The sequence below is a fragment of the Cyprinus carpio genome, chromosome A4, assembly GCF_018340385.1.
Source record: "Cyprinus carpio isolate SPL01 chromosome A4, ASM1834038v1, whole genome shotgun sequence".
Classification (NCBI taxonomy): domain Eukaryota; kingdom Metazoa; phylum Chordata; class Actinopteri; order Cypriniformes; family Cyprinidae; genus Cyprinus; species Cyprinus carpio.
Window position 1 is genome coordinate 35,908,329 of NC_056575.1, and position 22,827 is coordinate 35,931,155.

Here is a 22,827-nt window from a genome sequence, read left to right on the forward strand (position 1 = left end):
CTAGATCTGGAAATTTTATACTGTAGTCAAGGTTTAGGTCACATTTCTATTGCTAGTCAAACTCCTTATTTGCTTGGGCAAATACCTTTGATTGTATGTTAAAGGGATAGTTCACTCAAAAATGTAAGTTTCAAAAATAACTTTCTCATCCATATATAGCCTAATTTAAACCCTGTATATGTTTGTTTCTTCTGTGAAACAAAAGAAGATGTTTTCAGTAATGTTTTTGTACATTGGAAATCTATAGTACTGTAGTTTGGACCCCACTGACTTCCATTTTATGGACAAATTGTAGTATCACTTATATACTATTATAATGTTTAATAATATTTGAGTTAAGTAATAGTCTTTTGTAATAATATTATTTTTTATTTTTAATATTTATATTTACCTTTTATTTTATTTCAGTTTTATCTTTAGTCATTTTAATACTTAAACCTGTTTTAGTTGCCAATGCAACATGTTTATTTAAGTTTTTTAATTTTCATCTTATTTTATTTCACCTTTATTTTAATTAACTGAAACTATTTAACTAGTTTTAATGACCATTAATAACAATACTGATTCCACCCAAGAAAGAATGAAGGTGAGTAAAGGAGGACAGAATGAGTGAACTGTCCCTTTAAGTGGTCTGTGCAGTTAAAGTCTGTGTGGGATATTATCTTAGAAATAATATTATCTTCTTCATTAAACACATCCTTATGTGACCAAATTGAAAGGACACACTGACTGAATGCTTCTTTTTGTGGTTGGAAAAGGCTCGGTTGAAAAACAAAGGCCGTCTGTACGCTCATGTTTCATTGTTCTGGCCTCAGGAGCTCTGGTTACTGGAGCTGACAGACTTTGACCTACAGCTCCGTTTGCTCAACATTTGGACTTAGGTCTGATGTCATTTGCTCCACCTCTCTTTATTCTTCTGTCAAATTTCTATGAAGGCAGTATGACAGCCTGTCAGAGAGAAAACTTTATATGTGCTAAAACAGGTACTGGATCCACCTGGAAATGGTTTCGTTTATGACCTGGACAATCTCGGGGTTGATTTGTTTGACTTTTATTGATGAAAGAGGAAGGAAGTGTATTGTTTACAGAAAATGTGAATGGTACTGTGTTTTAAAATAGTCTCAGATCTGATCTTGAGTGTTTTAGCTTAGTAGGCACTTGAACAATCCAGTACAGATCACTTGAGTTTGTTGTCAAACTGAGGTAAACAAACAGGTCCCACTTACAGTACAACAATGTTTTTTATTTTTTTTAGAGATTTATCATAGGTGTGTATCTTGGTCAATGTATTGCAAACATGCAGACCTGTTGTTTGGGGGCCATAGAGTTTTCTTTAGGTGTATGCAGCATTAAACTGAATTTGTTATTAATCAAATAGCTACTAATTTAGCTATAAACATGTCAAAATTTTAGCTAACTTTAACTTTCTCTGCAGTACTGTTCAAATGAATCCTATTAAATTTAGCTAATTTTGTAGCAGTTTAAGTAATGCTATAGTTTGGCTAACATTTAAAGTCCCCAAAGTCCCCATAACCTTAGGTTATGAATAAGCTGGTGTGTTCCAAAACAATGACAAAATTTGCATTTAGGAGATATAAGCATTCAAAACTTACAGTCTCTCACTTCCGCTAAAACGGATCACAGATTTTTATGACATCTTCTCATCAAATCTTCTGTCCAATCAAATGCACTCTAGAATCCGAAGTGCCCGCCTCCTACACTATAAATAGACACTGAAGCCGCGGCTGTAATCGGTCACTTGTTCACAGAATTAGTATTTTATGTACGGTGAATGGCACGCAGTGCACTATATAGGGGACAGGGAACAATTTAGACAGCTTAGACAATTTAAATATGCTTTTCATTTAGGAAAAAGAAGTCTGGTTTCACACTGTGTCACGCTAACCACCACACCGCACACACTCTGCTCCAGTCCAGAGGCTCTATAGCACGGAGCTGATCACATGCGCGCATCAGCGCAGATCACAAAACGTATTGGACCTATTTGAATTCTACACAGGATGCTATATTATAGCAATATGGATGTGATTGTGGCTTTATTACCCTGTCAAATGCGGCTTTACGGAAGCTCAATGGATATAAAAACTCTATCTAATATTTAAAAAAAACCAAATCTACTATCTAAAAAAAAAACCGGTGGGGCTGCTTGATATATCCCGCCCTGTCTTCCTGTTTCAATTAAAATGACATCAACACATAGAATAACGCTGTGTGTTTCAAAGCATCTCAGGGGACCTTTAATAGTAGTTTAATTTAGAACCTTTAGTAGAAGCAGTTTCGGAAATGTTGTAGTAATTTAGCTAATATGGTAGAAACAGCTATAGCTAATGTTATAGTTTCGCTTATATTTATTAATTTAGTGGAAACAGTTCCGATAATAGAACAGTTTAGCTGGAAATAGTTAGCTAACAGTATAGTTAATGTTTAGTAGTTTAGCTAATTTAATAGAAGTAGTTTTGGTAATGTAATATGCGATAGACTATAGCGCCCCTTGTGGCAAAGCTGATTTTGCAACACATGCATTGTTATGAATTACTTGACACATTTCAGGACACAATGTGTGAAATCGAACTACTAGAATTAGAAGTGTGCTTGTTTGGAGTATGTTCAGGCCTTAAGAAGTTGCTTGTGTTGACACAAGTCACATTTCCAGTTTCTTACAATATCACGCTCACCGCAAAAGCCCAAAGGTTCAGCCTGCAGATATCACAGTGTTTGTTCAAGCTTGTACTATATCTCGGAATTGCTTTGAAAAATGTCTTTAGACTGTGTATCACTGGCTTTCCATTCCATGGGGAACGACATCAATGTTTTGGTGGCTGGCTTAGCATCATAAAAACAGTCTTTAAGTCTTTTTAAAATGAAGTAACAGTCGAAGGCTCTGAGATTTACATTTTCAGTTAATGGAAGACAATTCATCATTCTTCTTTATTTGTGAGTCCAAAGTCATGGCAACTGTTTAAATATCATTACGTCAATGACAGTATCTCTTATTTGCAAAACCACATCTGATGAGGCCCGGAGATGTGTGTATTTACTCACTAGAAAGACATGTGATTTGGTAACCTTAGTAATTTTTAGTTTATCTAGGCTGCGGTTGGTTGTTGATATAGTACCAGTCTCTACCTGTTACACTGTTGCTTTCTAAAGCACTTCATTTATCTTGTGTTCAGAGTGTCCTGGATTCATTCGTCTGTTGTTCTCATAATTTGACATTGAATAGATTTCTGATGCACAGATGCTGCTCATTGGGAACATCTTTAATCAATGAACTGAATGAAAATGTGTAATTTTCAATAATTAAATGATAAATGATGAAATTAATGTTTTCTGCCTTCATCTCTCGCGAGATCTGACTGGTCGATATCCTTGCTCAGACCTTTCAGGTATATTTGCATTACACTGTTTCACCATGCATGTAAGGTATGTAAGATATTATGTTCACATCAGTCAAGTGGGATAAGCGGGAAATTATGCGGTGAAGTCTTTATCCAGTCATTAAAACAGAATTCACAGTTTAACGCGGAATGTCACGGAATTTCTCAAATTTTGAATAAATTAACCAAAAGTTTTAATTTTAAATCATGATATGGACTAGTATCTGTAAACATAAAACAGCAAAATTCGATTTAAATATGTAATGTCTTTGTTAATGAATGGGGCAGAAGCGCGGTTTACACACACATAAACACTGAAGCGAGGACGTAAACACATGAACAACATTTCCAGAACTTCATGAGCATTTTACCATTTGATTTGAGTATCACTAGTGTCATATCACATACACAGAACTGCTGGAAACCTGTCAAAAAAAAACGTCTGGTTTGAAATAACGACAATAGAATGTACACAGTCTACTACTATTACTATACTTACTTAAATGAAAACAAACATTATTTTAAAGGAATAATCAAACAACATTTCTTCCATGTTTTAATTTTAAATAGTAAAATCCCCTTTGTTTGCCAAAAAATAAAGTTTGCTAGACATGCTAAAAAGTGTTTTAGACATGCTTAAACACAGAATTTGGGAACAATAAAAAATATAAATAATATGGTGAGAAAAAAAAGTTTTTTTTTTAAACTTTTAATAAATTAATGTGAAATGTATATACTATTAAAAAGTTGGAAAATTAAATGGAAAAAAAAAACTTATTTTTTTTTATTAAAGGGTAAATCAGTTTAATAAATAATAAACTTGATTGACTGCTACTTTAAAGGGATATTATTTGTGTTGTTTATTATTTATTTTTATGTATACTATATAATTTTGGGCAATTACTTGCCTGTCAATTGAGTTTGTGGCAAAACCTTTTGCAGTGTTTACATGTTGTTTATACCTGCATAACATTTATTATAATATGTTCAATTTCATAAAGTACAATTTGATTTCAAAATGCACCTACATTTTTTTTTTTTTCAGTTGAATAAAAGGCTATTTTTCCCTATATATTTCATCACTGAGGATTTCTTTAAAAAAAGTTTCAAAATCTCATCTCATGAACCCAGTCTAGTGTCCCGTCTCGTCTCTTGGGATAAGTGTCTCGTCACACCCCTACTGAATATGTTCAATCCATATCTAGAAATAAAATATATTAATATATAATTTATTAAATAAATAATCAGTATGTATAAAAACCAGCATTTTTTTAAACTAAAGCAGTTTTAGCTGTTTGTGTACTTGTCAGGTCAGTGCACTTTCCACTTACTTACTGAATGACACATCAGTTTTGCAATTGAATATGTGTAGAACAGAGAGCACATTCAGAAAGCTTCACTGAGATGAGCTTTCTCCTGTAAGATGCTGTTTTAGTGCCACGTTGAAAAAGCTAAAATGAGAATACACTTATTATGAAAATAAAATTGTATTGCTAGAAGAATAAAGCCAGAAAATTAGGAGACTGAAGTAATTTTATAGTGTCAATAAAGTACTTAGGAATGAAACAACATACGGTATTATGAGAAAAAAAATGAATGATTAACACTATAGGGATAGGATTTATTCTCATACTGCAATTCTACACATTTATTCTTGTAATTTTGATTTTGTTCTTAAAATATTCTAGGTTATATCTCATCACAGTACAAGCTTATTCTTGAAACTTCATGACTTTACTATGAATTTACTCATAAAAGACTTATAATGACATCATTATCAAAACTTACTAATGCTGTGACGTCATTCTTGAAAGAAGTGATTTTTCTCTTTTTTTTTCTTTTACATGGCACTAAACCCTTGTCATACTCCTGTGATACAGCTGAAAGTATTTGACAGCATGTAAGGGCTTTACATGTGTAGGTTTGAGCAGTTCTCTTGTGGCCTGTAAGATTCCACCACTGATATATTCAATACCACCGGTCACTGCATTAATATTTTAAGCCCCTGGTCTTAACAACGAGCTGCTTTGTCGAAGTTTGTCGAATTGGTCTGAGGTTTGTGTTGCAGATGAATGTATCTCTGTTTGGTTATGGCACGCGTAGCTTATCACTCATTTGACCTGTTTTCATATTACTTTTAGTCTGTAAGATAGTGTGTCAAACATCTGTTATTGAGCAACTGAATCAGAATCTTTCCTTTGGTTAAAATTTCACCATAGTCATGAGATGTAAAACAGCCAATTTGGCTGGCTTCTGCACAAGGTCCTAACTAAAACAGCAAAGCAGCTTAAAATATTAAGCATTTGAAAATATACATCATGTATATTCATGATATTCATAATATTTCACTAATATTCACTTTCACTTTTTTGTCACTTTTTTCACTTTCATATTTATACAACAGTCTAAAATTTAATTGATTTGAAAAAAGTCTTTAGTTCTCACCAAGTCTGCATTTATTTGATTAAAAATACTGTAAAAACAATAATATTGGGAAATATTTCTGCAATTTATGAAAACTATTTTTATTTTTTTATATATATTTTTTGAAATGTCATTTATTTCTGTGCCATTACTCCAGTTTTCAATGTCATATGATCCTTCAGAAATCATTCTAATATGCTGATTTGGTGCTCGGTTATTATCAGTATTATTGGTTCTTGTTATGTTCATTATTGAAACAATTTTGCTGCTTGTTCTTGTTATTATCATTATTGAAAACAATTTTGCTGCTTATTTTTCTCTTTTTTTGTTTTAATCTTACATACGCCAAACCTTTCAATGGCAATGTTTCATAGTTTCCAAAAAATATATATATTAAGCATCACAACATTGATATAATAAGAAAATCACCTTTAACGATGTCCAAATGAAGTTCTTAGCAATGCATATTACTAATCAAAAATTAAGTTTTGATATATTTACAGTAAGATACTTTTAAAATATCTTCATGGAACATGATCTTTACTTAATATTCTAATGATTTTTGGCATAAAAGAAAAATCAATAATTTTGACCCATACAATGTATTTTGGCTATTGCTACAAATATACCCCAGCGACACACACACACACACACACACACACACACACACACACACACACACACAAACACACACACACACACACACACACACACACACACACACACACAAAAATACATTACAAATAACTGTATTTTTGGATCAAAAAATTCTGATCTAAAAAAATATAATCACAACAAAGACCACAATTAATCAAAACAATTATTCCAAACCTTTGACATAGTATGTATATGAAAGATACATAAAATAAAATTTCAATATGTACTGTGTATTTAACCTTTACACCTTTCTTGCGAGTAGCCTGACTGGGCATAATAGTTCTAGATTTTAAGAAGAAAACTAAATGGGTGGACTAGATGAAATCAAGAGCTCCACCTTCTGTTGGAACCCACTGGATTTTTTTTTTTAGGTCTGCTAATGATTATTTATGATATTTCTGAGCCATAAAGCTTTCTGAGAAACCAAAAAGTAACTAAAAACCATCTGTCCGATTTTTTAGTTTAAAAGAAGTATACTGATAGAGTTCTTTGGGTGGTTGGGTTAGCAGACTCACGTGCACACCGGCTTGGGTGGTTGTGTATACACAGACGATGGCATTAGTGAACGTCTTTAGATAGATGCTTTAATGTTCACTTAAGCGTAGGAGGCATCTGTGCACATGTTAAAGGCCTTGTTGAAGAGTGATACACAACAATTTCCACCACAGCTATTTTGAAAAGCCAAAAATATGTACAGTATATCTTTCTTCTGTCACTTGGTCTCTTATTTGGCTTTTTTCCCCATACCTCTGTTTCCCCGCATACTGTATAATGTATCTAGTTTAAAAAGAAAAGTGCTTTTATTTAGGCCCTACTCCATAGAGATATCTTGTGGTTTGCTTGTAAAACAGCAAATGTGCTGATTATGGACACAGTTTGTAAAAAGACATTATTAGGAAATCCATTCTGTCTTTTTCCAACCTCCAACATAATTGTAAAAATAACTTAACAGATACATTTTCTAAGGTAAATGTCAAGGCTTAAACTATGAATAACTTGGTTGTCTTTAGAGAGAGAGAGAAAAAAAATATTTTAGCATTCAAAAAACAGCACACTTTACATTTAAATATCTCCATTCCAAAAGCAACTGATTCTTTCCATGTATAATTGTTGATGTTTTGTGCCGATGAGCTCATGGGAGCAGACATGGGTGGATGCTTTGGGTCCTTGTTTTTTTTTTTTTTTTTTTTTTTTTTTTTGCTCCTTCTTGAACCTTATAGTCCGGCAGTTGAACAAAATCACAGTCACCTGTGACCTTCCTGTCCATAACCTCACATGTGTGCAGTGAGACCTGTGAGCAGGCAGTCAGCCAGTATGGACATTTCCTGTATGTGCAGGTCAATACAACTTAATTTGCACTTTCCAGAATGATCGAGTGCAGCTGATGCTGCAAAAATACTCCCCCATTTTTTAAATTCACAAGAGACATGCTCATCCTGACAAGATTTTAAAAAAGATGTCAGAGTTTGAAACAATTTAAGCTTTATGTACAACATCTGTTACTGTACATGCAGAAGACAACCACAAAAACAAACAAACAAAAATTTTTTATTTATTTGGTAGTTTTTAAAAGTAGTGTTGATGGTTATGCATTTACAGTGGAAGTCTGGAGTGTACATAAAAACCTGATTTGTTTGATTTTATTTTCTAGCAGTGCACATTAAACTTCAAATAATAATAATAATAATAATAACAAAATAGTTTCAAATTAGCTTTGAAGTTAATAAATACAAAAACATGTTGTCGAAAGTACCCAAATATTGATGTTGGTTTTTCATGTGTATTTTATTTTATTTTATTTATTTATTTATTTATTTATTTATTTATTATTTATTTATTTATTTATTTATTTATTTATTTATTTAGTTTCTTTGTTTCTTTGTTTGTTTTTTTGTAGTATATAATTATTATTATTTATTTTCAATCAAAATGAGTTATTAATTGTAAAAAATGCTGTGAATATCTTGAATATATTGACTTGAATATCAGTTCAATATATTATGTAAATTTATTACAACATACAAGATACAAACATTTTTTAAAAAATCAATAATTTCAAGATACAAATTAAATACAAAGCCAAATATAGCAATGTTTCATGCTAGGTATGTAATATGAAGCCAATTTGTGGTCTGTTTGTGGAAAGCTGCAACAGAGCTAGTGAAAAGGGATTAAAACAGAGTGTTTTCTTTTTAGAACGGACTGGAAATTTGATGTCACGTGCATGTGCTTCCTGTGGCATTACGTAAGAAATCAAGCTTGTTTGTACCTGTTTATTAGGTTATTTAAATGAAATCCTCAGTAAAACAGTATAGAAGCCCTGAAACTCAAAACTAATCATAGCAAAGCCAACGCTTCAATCAGGCTTTTAATCAGGACAATACAACACAGATAATCTGATAGTTTTGTTGACTGTTCAAGGATGGCAAACGGAAAATGAAGGCGGGGAATTCCTCACATCCCATTTCTGTCTCATGTGCACTCGCTGTGGTCATTCATTTACCCAGGAATATTCTGCTTGGGTTACACAACCTTAGACGACCTTTTATTGAAGGTTTGAAGAGTCAATGCATATACACTCACATATATACATACTGTATGCAAAGGAAATTGTGTAGTCTGAAGTAGCCAGATTTCAGTTGGTTGAGAGTCCCGCTCTATGGTCTGGTTAGATGGATAAAAAAGAAACAAATATAGTTTTGTGCCCTGTGTCATTTACATTTCTCCAGGTTAAAATCTAAAAGCTCAAGCTGTACGCTTGATTTATTTGTAACACATTAACTTTGAATTATGATGTGAACCCCCTCGCTTGATTGTGCACTATTTTGGATAGGCTATAGCTTGGAAATGTCTTGTTGTTATAGGTCTAGCTGTATGACACATCATAAACAGAAGAATGTTCCTTACCGCATGCTGCAATACATGTCATTCATCTCAATCTAGCCTAATCATTCTTTTTGTTTTCGCTTTTCTGATGGTTTTCGGCTTTGTCTTTCTGCAAATTGTGTAGTTGTATGGTGTATATGAGCCAGCACCCAAAATATCCAGCTTCCGTTCTTTGCAAAATATTAATAAAAAGGCACACAGGAAACAAAAACCTTGAAAAAAATTATATATGACCCCACCAAATCCTGGCCAAATCACAGAGATGGCGATTCGCATAGGACTAATATTTTCACAGGACCTCGGTGTTCGGCGAAATATGTTAGGTCGTTTGCGGGGGAATTTTATTTTTACAACATACAAACACTAATCCCATTCAAATAGGGCTTTACTGTAAATACTTGGCCAATGCATTGCAAGCCCAATACTGTAATTCTAATCCCATGGTAATAGGGCTTGAAGTATCACCATTAAATTGGTAAATTAATTCAGCAAACAACAGCTCTCGACCTTTGGGTGGAAGTATCACTTAGCCAATGCTGTTATGTTGCAATTGCCCAAAAAAAGTTAAAAAATCTTTCAACATACAAAGTCAGTGATTTGTTCAACTGTGGAAGTATCATTTAAAAAAATTAATCAGCAAACAACAGCTCTCGACCTTTGGGTGGAAGTATCATTTAAAATAATTACTTTTTCCCGCGATGCATTTAACTGGTAGCTGAGCAGTTACATTGTTGTACAGAATACAGTAAGGTTGTTTCAAACCCGATCTTACTGGAATACTATTTTAAGAGACGCCAATTAGAGATTAACAATTTTTTACAAATTTATATGAATTAGCGAACAATTTGCTAAAATGTAAAATAGTTACACAGTGCCATGAGATTGTGACGTTCTTTACTAGTTTTTAGTCAAAATCACTTGGTCTGCCAGCCTTGTAAACATGATGCATGTTTTACTGTTTGTGGGCAGACAGGTTAAAAGCTTTCCACCCTGATATTTAGCTGTCAATTTTAGCCAGTTCTTAGCATTTTTGTTTGTAATATGCATCACTCGGATCTGTGGGTGTGCTGTCACAGGCTGTTTATCATGTTTATCAAAACCATGCAGGTTGGATAGATTAAAGTTATTATCTTAATTATTATAATGACTGCAACTGTCATGAAGTGTCATTATAGTTTTTAAATGTGGGTGTTGTAGATATCACAAACATTTGATCTGTTAGCTGATTACTAGTATCACTCAAAGGATGCCGGCCCAACAGGATGCATCAGCACTTACCCATTTGTCACCATCTGCATTATTGGAATTGCAAATTTTTTTTTTTACACTATGTTGCCAGTTCTTCTTAGTTCACTGTTTGAAATCATTGTGAGCTCATCCCATAGCAGACAAAGTGGACCCTTGTGCTTCTGGGTAATGACTGTTGGACCTGTAGAACATGGTCCAATCCACTTAAGCTACTGATCTTTTCCCTGGGAAAGAGTAGGCCGTGGAGATATCTTTGTCACTGTAATCGCAGTAATGAGGCCTGTGGGTTGAGGCCAACGCATTCAGTCAGAAGATGAGCTTTATTTGATGCCTTGTGAACAATGTGTGACCCTCCCCATGCATAACATTAGATGATATAACAGCTTTCCAGAAAAAAAAAATAAAAAGAAATCTTAGAGAAGTTCTCAAATGCATCATAAAAATTATTCCATATGAATCAAGTGGTTTAATCTAAGTCTTCTGAAAAGTCACGATTCACATATAAACATTGGAAGCTTAAAGTTTCAAAGTGTTTCAAAGATAAATGAAAGTCTATGTCTTATGCGTTTTGATTAATGATTCTTTTAGTGCATGAGTGGGAAAAAAAAATACATATTTGGAAAGTCCCATTATAATTCTTATTACTTGGACCAAATCATAATTTCAGGTTTCAGCAGATATTTATTGAGAAAAACAGATTTAGTACTGTGTGATTATGCTCTTTTATGGCAGATTAATAAGCAGTTTAGACTCAGTTTGCCAGTTATCTTCTCAATAAAACTTTGCATGCCTCAGAACAACACATAGTAATGTTTATTCTGGAAAGAATCAGCATTTTCATTTTTTTTAACAAATTGTTTGAGTGACTAATTCAGTGACTCGCTTATAAAGAAAGTCACTTGTTTCTTTGCTGGATGAGTCAGTTTTTTTTTTTTTTTTTTTTTTTTTTTAACAAATTGGTTCAATTAATAATTCACTCACCCTTATTAAAGACATACCAGTAGCAATGTATAACTTGCATAAATAAAGTAAAATCAGAAATGGAATACAATTCTTGTGTTTAGTGACTTCACAGACTTTTCAATTAGAGGCAACATACATTTAATTTGCCTTAACTATACAGTATGCAAAAAAATTGTATATTAAACAGTATATAAAAATATAGTAAAATACACAAAAAAAATTATTTATTCATTATATCATTATTTGTTCGCTTTAAAATACCACAGCAAAATATATTATAATGTGCATTCTATATTATATATATATATATAATATTATATAATATCATGTGAATCTTAGATGCAAGGTGCAGTGAGCATTGGTTACTCAATCCTGGTAAAACTGTCTTCCTTGCATCTGTCCAGATAGAATCCTTAAACAAACAATCCTGTTTTGGATAAACACTGGGTGTTCATTTGAACCTAATTCTCAAATCTGTCAGATGACTCACTAGAGTGTTTTGTGGAAGCTGTTGAAATGGCAAATGTATTTCAGTCTCATAAATGTCTCACAATATCTTTTACGGTATGTATAATTACACATGCAGAGGCGTAGTATGGTCTCACATTGACATCATTTGTGGTTAAGGGGTTCTTGGAGTGCATTTGGCTTTGCAAGACCAATTTATATATCTTCAAGACTTTAAAGAATTATAGACAGATGTTGTCAATACGGCTTATTTTTGAGTTGTGTGTTTATGTATTCCCACATGAGTAGCTCTAAAACCGAGGAACAAAGTTAACCCTTGAATGCCTGTTTTCAATATTTTAGAAGTTTTGGTGACATTGGAGATGTCACTGGAAAAGACATGCACGAGACATGCATGAGAGTGTCTGACTAGCATTATTGTCTTAAAAGTGACCTCACAACTGAAAGAGAGAAAAGAAGCTTGCAGCTGGAAAATCAAGTTCTGAATAGAGGTTAAGAACTGAATTAAAATTATTGGGATTCAGTAACTGTACGTACGCTCAGAATTGTACATGAAATCTGCATACAAATGTTTTAGTACTTTACTTCAGTATTTAACTAAATTCAGTATTCACTTTTATTGAAATAGTGTATACAGTAGGAAATAGTCTTAGACATTCTTTAAACATGAACACCTAAGTGGACTTTGTATAGAGCTCAAATTACTGTTTATACCATACGCTAATGTAACTATGATTGATTGTTTATGCATATTGATGGACTGTAGCAAATGATTTGCCTTTAGTTTGCCATACAGTAAAAAAAGAAAGAAAAACCTTTTCTTTAACACTTAGTTGATGTCTAGATGTCTAGAAAATTTTATTGTTATTGTTACATTTTAAATTACATTTATTGTAAATAATAACTAATAATAACATAATTTAAAAATAGAATTGCATTCATATTTAAGTGCACCTATGTTAGTCAGTGTTTCTTGCCCCAAAAATGATGTAATATAGTTTAAGACATTTTAGTTTTACCTTCTTTCTGACCATTTGCATTGCTTTATTCATTGCATTGCATAAATTACCTCTGTTGCAGTTGGTTTTCCATGATAAATCCACTTTAAAAACCAATGGAATAAGGGCTAATAAAGTAAAAGGCAGAGCAGCAGGTTGTTTTGAAGGAAAGGTTTAAATAATGAAAACAGAAAACGTGAGTAAATGAATCCCAGGGTGTGACTGTTTACCTATCATGTTGCCAGAGCTTCCTCTCTTGCTCTCCTCTAACAGAACGCGTCTGTTCATGAACAAACTCAGGACTGGAGCGTTTTTGTCACTTTCCACAAATACAGTACAGTATTACAGTATTTATTTTATTTTTTTTAACCATTAGAGGCACAAATCCCAAGTTTTTTTTTTATTTTTTTTACTTTTTTATATATATATTCGTTATACAAACCATTATGTATAGGGATGTAACGATTCACTCAACTCACGATTCAATTCGATTCATGATTTTGATTTCACAATTCAATTCACAAAAATGAGATTTAAGACAAATTACAAATTAAATGTGTCCTTTTATTATTGCTTGGACAAAATGCTGCACGTTTCTTGTAAAATTTAAATATAACACTATAATGGTATACTAATATAGCACTTGCATATTATTGCTTTTTTGTTGGTTTTGATTGTTTCTATTGTCATCATTTGTAAGTCGCTTAGGATAAAAGCATCTGCTAAATCACAAAATGTAAATATAATGTAAATGTAAATAACAAAACTAAATTGAATTTTTAAAACAAGCCTCAAATTAAATAAATAAATAACAAAAATAAAAGAAATCTCTTCATATAAACAAAATAAGGCTTTGTCTGTGCTCTTTACATTTAAAAATAGAGGCAACCACTGCATTTTAATCATGATCTAAACAAAAATGCTGCATACATGCAACATGAGCAGTTTTTAATCTATATTAGATTGTATACTTTTGAAATTTGAAGGAAAAACAGAACGGTTTGACTTCAGTTTTGTGAAACTATACATAAAAATATCACCTTGAAACAGAAACAGCAGACGAGCTGAATGAGACGCAGATTCATTCTCTGCCAGCAGGTGGCACTTAAAGTGTTTCCTTGGTAATAAAGAGGCAAGATGAAAAGAAAAAATAGATTTTTTTTTTTATCTAACACTGTTGTTTCAAGATAAAAACATTTATTCAGATAAACAATTTGTCTCTTTTTTCCAGGGTTCGTCCACAGTTGGCAAAGGAAAAGATAGAGGGATGTCACATCTGCACGTTTGTGACCCCTGGGGAGCCCCTGGTTGTTTTGGGAAAAGACAAGGCCTTCACGTTTGATTATGTTTTAGACATGGACTCGCAGCAGGACACTATCTACAGCAACTGCACTGAGAAACTCATCGAAGGCTGTTTTGAAGGATATAATGCCACTATCTTCGCTTATGGACAGGTAAGACTGTAAAATGACAAGAAACCCAGTGATGAAATGAAGTAATTCAATCCACACTGAAAATGTTTGGGTTTTTAGCCCCGTTTTTAACTTTCTGGTCCAGAAGTTTTCCATTTCAGGCAAGAATTTCATTAGTATTATTGGTTTTATCATTAGATTAAATGTTACGAGCACAGTTTTCAGCACACTCTCATGGCAGTTTGTAACTATGTATTTTGTATTTGGCTAATTTGTATGAATTTGTACAATCATTCATCAAGCTCAAGTTTTCATACAGTCTGCTAATACCACACTGGTGGTTTAGGGGCGTTTGCATGTTTTGTTTATTTAAATTTTTTTTTATTAAATCCTGCAGATTTCACAGTGTTTTCAACTCAGTTATATAAATTATAGTGTTTTATAGTTTAGTTAGTTGTTTTATTTAGCTTAAACTTCGGTTCAAGTCTAATACTGCGATTAAGTATTTTTGTAGGCCAACCCAGAAGTTAGCTTCATTCTTTCAACAAAAGCCCAAGATTTTTCTATTGGCTTTAGGATTACTGCAGAAAATAAGGTCTGTGACCAACAAAAGTTGGTCTTTGATGATTCTTATTCAACGTGATCATCTGCACAAGTGAACACAAATTTTATGAATCCTAAATACAATCACCAGAAGTAAATCCATAGCTATAAACTACTACACCATTGTGGCAAATCTTCAATGTCCCCACCTTTTAACAACTTTTTTAGTGTTTATTTAAATGTTTTTCCAATAAAGTTTGCAAGAGCGTGCTGTAAAAGTGGACTAGTAAGTAGATGCATTTTCCTGTTTGGCATGATAACGTTTAATGTCCCTGACAACCTCTGTAGTACCATTTAGCCACTTGTTAGTAATCACCATATTAAGACCATTTTTCTAGTAAAAGCCTTACAAGAAAGTATTTTATGTTTAAGAATATATCATTGAAAATATCTTGTGCTTGTGTTATCCACAGAACTTAAAGGGATACTCCACCCCAAAATGAAAATTTTGTCATTAATCACTTACCCCCATGTCATTTCAGACCCGTAAAAGCTTCGTAAAAGCTTCGGAACACAATTTAAGATATTTTGGATGAAAACCAGGAGGCTTGAGACTGTCCCATAGACTGCCAAGTAAAAAAGAGTGTCAAGGTCCATAAAAGGTATGAAAGTCGTCGTCAGAATACTCCATCTGCCATCAGAAGTGCAATCTGGGTTATATGAAGCGACGGGAACACTTTTTGTAAGCGAAGAAAACAAAAATAATGACATCAACAGTCTCCTCTGTGTCTCTCCATATCACCGTATGCTGTGTATGCTCTTCTGTGTCATCCGTGCCACAAGAATGCGGTGTTTCTACATGTATTTAGCTTTGATTTGAAATAAAACAGCGCATCCTTGTGGCGCGGATGATACAGAAGAGCACAAAGGAATTATTGAATAAAGTCGTTAATTTTGTTTTCTTCACTTACAAAAAGTGTTCCCGTCGCTTCATATAACCCAGATTGCATGTCTGATGGCAGATGGAGTATACTGATGACGACTTTCATACCTTTTTATGGACCTTGACACTGTTATTTACTTGGCAGTCTATGGGACAGTCACAGGCCTCCCGGTTTTCATCCAAAATATCTTAAATTTCGTTCCGAAGACAAATGCAGCTTTTACGGGTTTGGAACAACATGGTAAGTGATTAATGACAAAATTTTTATTTTGGGGTGGAGTATCCCTTTAAGTCAGGCATTTAACCAAAAACTTATTCAAAAATCCATTGACTGTTTCCAGGTTTTAGCCTGCAACATGACCTCATCCCTGCAGCTCTCTATTGAGATCTTCATTGTTTTTGTGCCAGATTAAATAAATTGAACTCTTTGTTAGTTATTAATTTAAAAGCATGCACCCTCAAATCAGTGTAGTTAGGTGCTTTTTGTTAGTAGCTTGTTTCAGGGAAAATGTCGGAAGCTTAATAGTGGTGATGCTGAAGTCATGCAGCTGTGGTTTAGTTCCTTTATAGCCTGCACTTATCTTTTTACTTCTGCCGATTGTATTAAGGCTGCAAAATTTGTAAAAGTTGTGTTGCTAATTACTTTTTTTTGGGGGGATAACTAGTAACTGCTTTATTATGATGGTATTTTAAGTACTAAATATATAAATGTATACATTTTAACCTATTATTGTTGTTGTTCTGTATCACTGTTATATCAGCAAAAACCTGGTAACTGTTTTTACAAAGGCAAAGTAGTTATCAACAATTGTGGAGCATGCTACACATCAAGCAAGACAAACATGAAACTAATGTCAGGACATGAACAATGGACATGTTCTGACAAAAATGCTGCTTTTTTTTTAACACTAATAGATTACTAAAAGGGTCTAGTTCCCTCAGGCTCAATGTATTGTTTTTCCCCATAACAGAGTTAGTGTATTGCATCTTAAGTTCTTTATTTGAATAATGCTAAAAAAATAAAATAAAATAAAAATCCCTCATGAGAGTCCCTACTCTTCAACAGGCTTTTCTGGCTTTGTTAATTCTCCCCCTGTTTTTCGGGGGTCTTGTCTTCCTGTCAGCGGGTGATGTGTGCACAGGCCCCGTGTGTCATTCCTCTGTGTGTCTATGGCGACAGAGCCTCCAAACTTCTTTTGTCTGGGCTGTCACTCCCCCTTTCTAGCCTCAGCTAAAGAATAAAAAGTGTCTCTCATTCACAAGCAACAGCACAGGCCGTTTTTTTTTTTTCCAAGATTATGGAGCCTGAGTTTTTTTTTTTAGCCCTAAATATGTTTTGACTTATATAGTATATATGTATATGACTATATATACTATATATATATATATATATATATCTATATATATATATATATATATATATATATATATATATTATATATATGTATGTATGTGTGTGTGTGTGTGTGTGCGTCTGAAGAAAAAAGTATGTTATTTTTTAAATGTATTTATTTATTATTTCTTTTATTTTAAAAATAAAAAAAATTAATAATATTATTATTATTATCAACAATATTATTACTATCACTAAAATTACAACAATCATTATTATCATAATACTATATACGTTTTATTCAATTTATGTAAACTGTGTGTATAAAAAAAGTAAAAAACAACAACAACAACAACAAATAATAATTATAAAAATACAAGCGTTGCCCTATTCACTTCTATTGTACTGTATTACAGTACATGTTTTTCATCTTTGAGGGACAAATTAAAATTACTTATACTGTAAATGTTTGTCTCGTTTGTTTTTCAAACTAGCAACTAGGACAAGTTGAATTTATTTTCGAATTTAAAAAACAAAATTTAACTGTAGCCCGTACACTTACACTTTCAAATGTAAATTAAACATAAAAAATAAATACAATAACTTTAATTGTACTTTAATGTACAATGAGGAACTTTGAAACGCATCATAATAATATCCTCTGTTTGAGTGGTCTTGTTTACCTCACATCCTCCTGAATCTTTCCAGACTGGTTCGGGAAAGACCTACACCATGGGCACGGGTTTTGACGTTAACATCACTGATGAGGAGTTGGGAATTATTCCACGGGCGGTCAGTCACCTCTTTAGGGGCATCGAGGAGCGCAGACAGGCTGCCACAGAACAAGGGCGACCCGTACCTGAGTTTAAGGTCAACGTCCAGTTCTTAGAGGTAAATAACAACCTCATCTGTCAGTTTCACTCGTAGTCTGGTGTTATCTGAGCTCAAAAAACTACCTTTAGCGATTTTTCGACTGATAGAGGTGTTATTTCCAGTCTTAACGGAAGTGACGATGTTGAGTTATCTCTCACTGAAGTTTATTTCAGCACGTTATTTCAGCACTGAAGTTGAAATGTATCCTCTGATAAGTGTAACAGCGCTGCCGTTGTGCTGGCATGCAAAGGGTGGTGTTGACAGCTTGCCACATGTACAGTATAACACACCTTTCGTAACTTTGGCAGATGTTGGAGATGTTAGCATACATGTCTGGGCTCGACTAATTAATTACTTAACCACTATTTTCAGCTGGCTAAGGTGCAGTGTTTTGTTTCATAGTTGTACAATGAGGAGGTGCTGGACCTGTTTGATTCCACTCAAGATGTGGAGGCCCGCAAGCACAGATCCAACATTAAGATCCATGAAGATGCCAATGGAGGGATTTACACAGTGGGAGTCACAACACGAACTGTTAGCTCAGAAGCAGAGGTTGGTTTTATACCAGGATTTGAGGACATATCCTAAGCCTTTCTGCATTTGCTAAAATGTATGTTTTTTTTTTTGTAGTTTCCCCCCATAATTAATATATATATATATATATATATATATACATTTTATTTCTTTAGTTGTTTTATATAAAAGATGTTTATTTTTGTATTTTATGTTTATTATCTTTATTTTTAGATAGTTTGTTAGTTGAGTTATTTATATAAAATATGTATATTTTATTGTATTATTATCAGTCCATTTTATATAACAAGAATGTATATTAAAATAAATTTATAATAATAATATATAAAACAACAATAAATATAAAAAAAAAAAAAATAAAAAATAATAAGTCAGTTGTGTTAAGTTTCCCAGATTTCTTTATTAAAAAAAAACAGATCACAAAAGATACATTTTTAATATATCTTAAATATATATTTTATTAAAAATATACATTCAACTTAAATTTTAAAAAAACTGTATCAATAAATCCTAATAATTTTTATCATTTTTATTTTTTAATTTTTTAAGTTAATTATAAAAATAAAAAAAAAAAAAAAATTGATCAGTAAATAAAAGCATTGTATTTTGTAAACATAGTAAACAAAAACATAGTATTTTACCTGTGTAATAGTTAGTCAGTTTGTTTTATAAAAATCAAAATCAAATAAAAGTTGATCAGTTATTTTAATGTTTAATGTAACTGTCCATCCATCATAATCTTCACTGTCAGTCATGCTCAGCAGCTGCTGAATTACCTCAGTGCCATATTTCCAGAATTCTCCACTCTGTCTCTTTCAGATGATGCAGTGTCTCAGATTGGGCGCTCTGTCCCGCACCACCGCCAGCACTCAGATGAATGTCCAGAGCTCACGCTCACATGCCATCTTCACCATCCACCTGTGCCAAGTTCGCGTCTGTGCCTCAGACAATGTAGGTGGCGCCACCTAGCTATCAAATCTCCTACAGCTGGAAAACTTTCACTCAGCTCACACTGTCACACAGCTGTGAAAGAGTGTTTGTAATGCTATTTGCTCATCAACCTAGATCTGAATAAACCACCTTGCACTCTCAGTAAAAAAAAAAGTTACAAAAAATGTCACTAGGGTGGTACCTTTTCAAAAGGTACACTTTTGTACCTTTTAGGTACTAATATGTACCTTTAAGGTACCATTATGGACTCTTTAGGTACAAAGGTGTGCCTTTTGAAAAGGTACTGCCCCAGTGACAACTTTTGTACCTTTTTTTCTGAGACTGTGGAAATGATAAAAGTGCCTCTACAGAATTATAGAAACATGCTGAAATCTGTTTTGGAATATTTCTTTTCATATTTCATTGATATCAACCTTCAGGCCCCATGATAAGTGTTTATTTTATTGGAGAATTTAATTAGACTGAGCTATAATATACTATACTACTAAGCTCTACTTCATTCGATTTTTTTAATTTTATGTTTTCTTCCAGGACACAGAGACCGATAACAGACTGGTGAATGGCTCCTCAGAAATGAACGAGTTTGAGACGCTAACAGCTAAGTTTCACTTTGTGGATTTAGCCGGCTCTGAGCGGCTGAAGAGAACAGGGGCCACAGGGGACCGAGCCAAAGAGGGCATCTCTATCAACTGCGGACTGGTAAGAAAGGAAGTGGAAGTGAAAAAGGGCAATTCATAAACACTAAAATACTCACAGTATAACATTATGCGTGTTAACATCGTTTCTGTATAATAAAATCACTGTTTGAAGTTATGTCCAGTTTTACTACAAACACAAAATTTTCTACAACATAAAGTTAAATAATAGTTAAATAATGAATAATCAGTAATATTATAAACTTTTTTATAAATTCAAGCATGTTTACAGGAGTAAACAAAGACATAATATTGATTTTTGAGTGAACAATTCTTTTAATGTGAGACTTTTACTGTATATTTGGTCTGTATTAGATTTGATAGCTAATAATTGTGTCTTTGTTTTGTGGTGATAAAGTTAGCTCTTGGCAATGTGATCAGCGCTTTGGGTGACAGGAGCAAACGCTCCACACATGTGCCTTACCGTGACTCCAAACTCACTCGCCTGCTTCAAGATTCCCTAGGAGGAAACAGGTGAGCATCTGTACATTATTTCCACTTTTAGACATTTTATTAGGAGATATTCCATGTATAAATGCAGTGTTTTAAGCTTTGCCCCTCTCTTGTGACCCACAGTCAGACAGTGATGATTGCCTGCATCAGTCCATCAGATAGAGACTTCATGGAGACCCTAAACACACTAAAATATGCAAACCGTGCTCGCAACATCAAGAACAAAGTGATGGTGAACCAGGACCGGGCCAGTCAACAGATCAGCGCTCTGAGAACAGAGATTGCCCGGCTGCAAATGGAGCTCATGGAGTACAAGACGGTTTGTGCAGCGTCCATATTTATTTCAAGTTTGTGTCAGAATTTGATTTTCATCGTAATGCCTCTAAAATGTTTATGAACAAATAAGTAAAGTTATTATATTCTTATATTATTTACATTTTAGTTAAGTTACTATACTAACAAATATAATATAATATATAATAAGTTAAATTTTTATATATCTATTTTTGAAACAGGGCAAGCGTATGGTTGGCGAGGATGGACTAGAAAGCATCAATGACATGGTGCATGAGAATTCCATGCTGCAGACAGAAAACAATAACCTGCGTGTACGGGTGAAGGCAATGCAGGAAACCATTGATGCCCAGAGAGCCAGACTCACCCAGCTACTCAGTGACCAGGTCAACCAGACCCTCGCCAGAGCAGGTGCAAACAATGACATATACAGGAAATATCAGATATTTTAGATATAAAGTAATAATAATACTTAAACAAAGGCAAGAAAAGTTAAAATGAAACAATAATGCTATATTTTTAAATTAAACTTTTGAATTGATAATATACCAACCGTTGAATGAATTAAATAAATAAATAAAAAATAAAAAAAATAAAAAAAAAAAAATATCAAAAATAATTATATTTTTATTGATGGGAAATATAAGTGTATCAATAACTGTAATTCAGCATATAGCAACCCTGTTGCCCAATATGTGTTTTGTTTTGTTTTGTTCTGTTTTTTTGTTCTGTTCTATTCTGTTCTGTTCTGTTCTGTTCTTGTTTTTTGGTTTTGTTTTGTTTTGTTTTGTTTTGTTTTGTTTTGTTTTGTTTTGTGTTTGTTTTGTTTTTGTTTTGTTTGTTTTGCTTTGTTTTGTTTTGTGTTTTTTTTTTTTTGTTGTGTTGTTTTGTTTTGTTTTTGTTCTTGTTTTGTTTTGTTTTGTTTTGTATTGTTTTGTTTTGGAAATGATTGCAAGATGTTTTAGTAAGGATCGGATACTCAGAAAATACAACTCATTAATATTCATGTATAATTTTGTTTGACCTCCTGAAGTTGATAAACAACTTCTTTTAATGAAGGTTAAGCAGTTTCTTTTACTGGTCTTTTACAAAATCGTGAAGCACCTAAATGGATTAATTGTCACGCATCTAGATAGATTAAGATCTCCTAGACAGAAGAGGAATAATTTCCTTCGACTCTACAATACATTTATAAAACGGATAGTTCCGGTCCTTGATTCTGATTGGCTGAGCCACGTTCGAAGCTGTTGTAAATTACTCTACAAACATACACCTTTGTTTACATTTGCGTGTTGTTTGTTGCAACCACAATCGGTTCTGAGGAACTACATTATTTGATGGAAGAAAACTGTTTTTATTCAGATCATTACACTTCATTTGCTTTTTTTTATTTTGTGAAACCGTACTGCGTATATGGAATAACCGTTTTATAAAAGCAATAAGCACTGTGATATAAGCCATGGTTTACAGTGAATTTATAACAGCTAAGGGGCGTTGTTAGGCACGCAAAGTGGAGTAAACCACAGAGTTAACCTTTAGTAAACCACGGCTTCTTGGGGTTTATTGCTTTATTTTGCTCTGTTTTTACATGCCCAACCAATTTTTCTTTGACTTTTTGCAGGTGAAGGGAATGAAGAGATCGGAAACATGATCGAGAATTACATCAAAGAGATTGAGGAGCTCAGGTAATGCATGCAAACATCATACACCCATATCTCAGAAGTTCTTATAACTTCTCTATATGTGTAATGTTT

The 22,827-nt window shown here is 33.1% G+C and overlaps 1 protein-coding gene across 1 annotated transcript in view; it reads left to right on the top strand.

Moving 5' to 3' along the window:
- The window catches only part of LOC109087264 (kinesin-like protein KIF21A), a 40,500-nt gene that overhangs the window by 1,300 nt on the left and 16,373 nt on the right, over positions 1–22,827 (top strand). The window contains 9 exon segments of the mRNA XM_042745985.1: positions 14,274–14,496; positions 17,982–18,164; positions 18,549–18,698; positions 19,500–19,631; positions 20,163–20,330; positions 20,685–20,800; positions 20,903–21,098; positions 21,295–21,484; positions 22,695–22,758. Of these exon segments, the coding sequence (XP_042601919.1) occupies positions 14,274–14,496; positions 17,982–18,164; positions 18,549–18,698; positions 19,500–19,631; positions 20,163–20,330; positions 20,685–20,800; positions 20,903–21,098; positions 21,295–21,484; positions 22,695–22,758 (1,422 nt within the window).